General features: G+C 34.8%; 1 protein-coding gene across 1 annotated transcript; it reads right to left on the bottom strand.

Annotated features, from left to right (window-relative positions):
* Positions 1-237: 237 nt before the first annotated feature.
* On the bottom strand, positions 238-3,177 carry LOC140370719 (uncharacterized). Its single transcript, XM_072457932.1, has 6 exons — positions 3,154-3,177; positions 2,907-2,977; positions 2,388-2,690; positions 1,858-2,139; positions 1,118-1,244; positions 238-1,050 (listed from the first exon to the last, which is right to left on the bottom strand). Exons 3-6 carry the CDS (start codon positions 2,602-2,604, stop codon positions 1,008-1,010), a joined length of 669 nt encoding a protein of 222 aa, XP_072314033.1. The 5' UTR covers positions 2,605-2,690; positions 2,907-2,977; positions 3,154-3,177; the 3' UTR covers positions 238-1,007.
* Between the last annotated feature and the right edge of the window lie 837 nt (positions 3,178-4,014).

A 4,014-nucleotide genomic window follows, 5' to 3' on the forward strand; every position in this document is an offset into this window, starting at 1 on the left:
TTTTTACAATGCAAAAAACTTGTTCTTAAGGTGAGACCCTGCAAGTGAATGACAAAAAAAAAATGGAAATCTTCTCAAAAATGAAAGAAAATAAATAAATAATTCAACTTCTCATGCAGTTTAGTCATATACATGTAAAAGAAAAAAAAGGAACAAATGAGAAAATAGTTAAAGTTTTTCATATAGAAATAAGGAATTTAAAAAGAAGGAAAGAAAGAAAGAAAGAAATAAGGCATTTTATGTGCAAAAACCACCAAGATTTCACATATTTGGGACATTTCAATCTGATAAATGAACAGAGCCAGGTTTAAATTTTGTTTCTGGACAGACTCTGCACAGCTGACTGGGTGACAGATCCGTGGGAGGAAAAACACTTAGCTGGAGATGTAAGCACAAATGAAAGCACTAAATAGCTATTTCCTCTGAGGAAATGTATGTCAGCCATGGAGCTAGTCTGACCTCTGCTGGCTAATAACAGTCAAAGCAGCTGTTCAAACAGGCAGTAAAAGAGTATGACTACAAATGAATATGTAAATTAACACATATTTTATCATTATGTTATATGATAGGATACGAACAAAAACAATCAAAACATGACATTATTCAAAGGTGTAACTTGGAGATGTTCTTGCTTTGAATGGAAGTTAATCCATATGACTTTTATAAACGTATATACAAAATTAATTTATTTTAAAACTTTGCATTATTGTGAACGCCTTTTCACAGATCTGACCTGTATCTTGGCTTGGCGGCGTCACCAGCTTAAGTACGTTTAATGCCTTGCTGTGGAACATTCCAGACAAAGTTATAACATCTACTAACCGAAACCTACAAAGAGCCTGGTTTCTGACTTTAAACAGAACTGTGGCCATAGAATAAACAAAGTGCCAAATATGCAATGTAAATTTATGCAAACTGTACGTCATTCACATTGTAACATACTTTTTAGTTATTTTTGTGGAACATATGAAGTCACGGAGGTCGTCTTGTAGGGAATGCAAATGAGTTCATATCATACCGTTGTTTTCTGCATTAGTACCACATCGCTCCCTGAAAAGTAAATTCAGACGTTAGTAAATTTAAACTGAAATATCAATAATAGTATACAAGTATTTACCTGAAGAATTGTTTTATGTTATTTTTAAATTTACACAAAACCAGCAGAATGATGATGAGCATGATTGCAACGACCACTGCTATGATTTTTACCGTTTTTTGATTCTCTGGAGCATTTTCGTGTTGACCTGTTAAAGAAAAGAAAGTTATACTAAATGATACAAAATAGAACACGTCAATCACAGTCTTAACCACTTGAGAGAATGAACTTAGTCAAAAGCTTTTCCAAGATCACTTTTCTTTTGCAATTCAGTGGTAAAAGAAAAAAACATTCACTTGTGGTTGAACGGTTAATACAAACGTGTGTAGGAAGTAAAGGCAGTGGATGAGTAAAGTAAAGCCAGAGAGGATTGTGACAGTGAATAATTTGCATTTGTTTCTCTGGTTTGAATATTTGAGTTGTTTTTGTCATCCTACTTCAAACTGAGAAAAAGTGAATACTTATAGTAAAGTATCATTGTTAGGCATTGTGGGACGCATAAAGATATGTTTTTATTTGACACTTATAAGACAAGGTAATTACAGATTTTGATATTTACCCGTCACTTTTCATAACATTGTGTTCTCTATTGAATTGTATGGGTTTTAGATGACTTCACTACATTCTATAGGACTTCATTGTTTGAAAAAGAGAGAAAAGGGGCAGGTAAAATGAATATTGTGTGTAAAAATGGAAACAAAAATATTCTCTGTATGTTCTCAAAATGACATGAGGAAAAATGAGGAAAAGGTGTAACTCACAGATGGAGAGAACAGTGGAGACGCCGCCCACAGAACAGCTGATGTTCTGCTGCTGTCCAGTGGAACAGTCAAAGGATGCCATACTGGAGACGTTGAATAACAGTGTGTTTTTGTCTTCTGTAACATTTCTCCACATCATGGCACTGGGACGCCCCTCCAATGCAGTTTCATTCCATATTATTTCATTTTTGGGATAGCCGCCATGTGAAGAGCACAGCACCAGACATGGACCCTTTTGGTCAGTACAGTTCTTGGGATGCACTGACGGTTTGCTGTAGTTGGCTGTTAAACAAATAAAGTAATCTTAAGAATAAATTGTGCTTCGTAAAGTGTGTAAAACTCTATTTTATTACTATTTTATACGGTTTCTAAAATTTGCCCATTCATATAGTTGTTTGTATTACAGTAAGGAAAATGGAATAACACTTTTTTAAAATAAATATATGGTGGAGATATAATAAATGGAAGATTGGTAGTCTAAATCTATATACTATATATACTGTCTCCTCTTCTCTCTTTGGACAACATACCTGTCATGATCAGCTCTATGTGTTTTTCCTCACTTGATCCGTCATTGAACTTGATGTAACAGGTGTACACTCCGGAGTGGGAAATGTTCAGTTTAGAGATGTAGATAACACTCTGGTTGTGGTCCACTCTGCTGTTTGGCCATGTAGAGAAGTTGCTCATGTTTTTACCTTTATAGTAGCCATTGACATAAACGTTTGCCTTTTGTAAATACAGCATGTTTAATTCCTTATATTGCTTAGCAGAGCAATTGAAAGCCACTTCTCTGCCAACTTGTCCTTGGAGCTGGATAGCCTCTTTGCACTCTGGAATAAGAGCCAAGTCATGGTGAAAAAGAAATATGAAGTACTAAATGTGTCTGCCACATCAATACGTAGGACAGGAAAGCATTTCTCTACCATTTAACCAATGTACCAACATCTTTGTGAAATATTTGTTGCACAGACACCACAGGCTCCTTGATGTAATTCAATTTGTGCTCTTTGCAGATTAAAATGCAACAAAAAATGCACCTCACTCACCCGTGACAGCAATGAAGTATGACAAAGTCAATATGGAGAGCCATACTCGGTGATGATGACCTGTCTTTTGGCTGTAATGACAATTGCAATAGCACAAAATGGTAAACCTAAATGTTCAATATTAACTTTCACGTTTGTATTTCAACACAAACTTTAGTACATGTTTTGAGGGCAGCTTTGTCAGCATCTCAATACCAGTTTTGTTTAGTTTTAACTGTTTGTAAAAGAGGACTGTGGTTACACTTACACAATGTCTTGTGGCACGCATGTCAGGGCCTGTTGAACAACAAAAAGAACGCCTTTGATTCGAATGATTTGAACAGGCCAGGTCAGTCCACTATTTAGTGTTTACTGTCTTTGGTCAAGCATGTCAATGCCAGTCTCACCCAGAGGTCACATGATCAAAAAGTGATACCAGGGTAAGTAAGTTGGGGATGGTTCACCAACTTAATCACACTTTTTTGTTACTTTTCCCACATAAAGATGACTCATCAGACATCCTCTTTGATGTGTTTCCATGTGAACCAACTTTACTGTGACTGATCCCATAATGCGTCATCTTTAGTTATTGACAATCTCATCAGGATTGTCCAATTTAGTTCATGTTTAAATGAACTCAAGTACTCAAGCATCTACTTTGCAAAGCTGATATACTTTAAAATGCATTAAATTCCATTCAGTATTTTTTTTTAACTATTCCTACCAATTTAAACATTCAAATATTTATTTTTGTTGAATCAGAATTAGAATAGTTTTACAAAATTCACACAAGACTATGCTAAAATAAGCGCACAAATAAAATGTGTAAATAGGCTTCAATAAAAAATATAGCAAGTTAAGAACAACAGTGCAAACTAACAATATATAATAAATTGTAAGTGATAAGTGATAAGTGATAGGGGTGTTGTAAAATGTTCATAGTCCAATGGCTGTAGGAAAGATTTGTTCTTGTGTGTTTAGCATAGACAAATCCGTGACATATTTTGTTAATTTTTGTATTTTTAACTCTACTTACCTATTTTTAATACCCGTTATTTATTGTCCATTGTTTTTGTATTTATTGTTCAGTGTTTGATGTTTGTGTTGCACCGAACCGCCAGGACAAGTT

This window comes from Eucyclogobius newberryi, unplaced genomic scaffold, assembly GCF_026437365.1.
Source record: "Eucyclogobius newberryi isolate DKJ021-1_F unplaced genomic scaffold, fEucNew1.0.hap1 SCAF_10, whole genome shotgun sequence".
Classification (NCBI taxonomy): domain Eukaryota; kingdom Metazoa; phylum Chordata; class Actinopteri; order Gobiiformes; family Gobiidae; genus Eucyclogobius; species Eucyclogobius newberryi.

Excerpts from the sequence above, each read along its gene's own strand:
- LOC140370719 (XM_072457932.1), bottom strand. The coding sequence starts at position 2,604 with ATGCTGTATTTACAAAAGGCAAACGTTTATGTCAATGGCTACTATAAA. Across the intron at positions 2,140-2,387 it reads CATAGAGCTGATCATGACAG|CCAACTACAGCAAACCGTCA; the intron begins GTATGTTGTCCA and ends TTTGTTTAACAG. Across the intron at positions 1,051-1,117 it reads AACATAAAACAATTCTTCAG|GGAGCGATGTGGTACTAATG; the intron begins GTAAATACTTGT and ends TTTACTTTTCAG.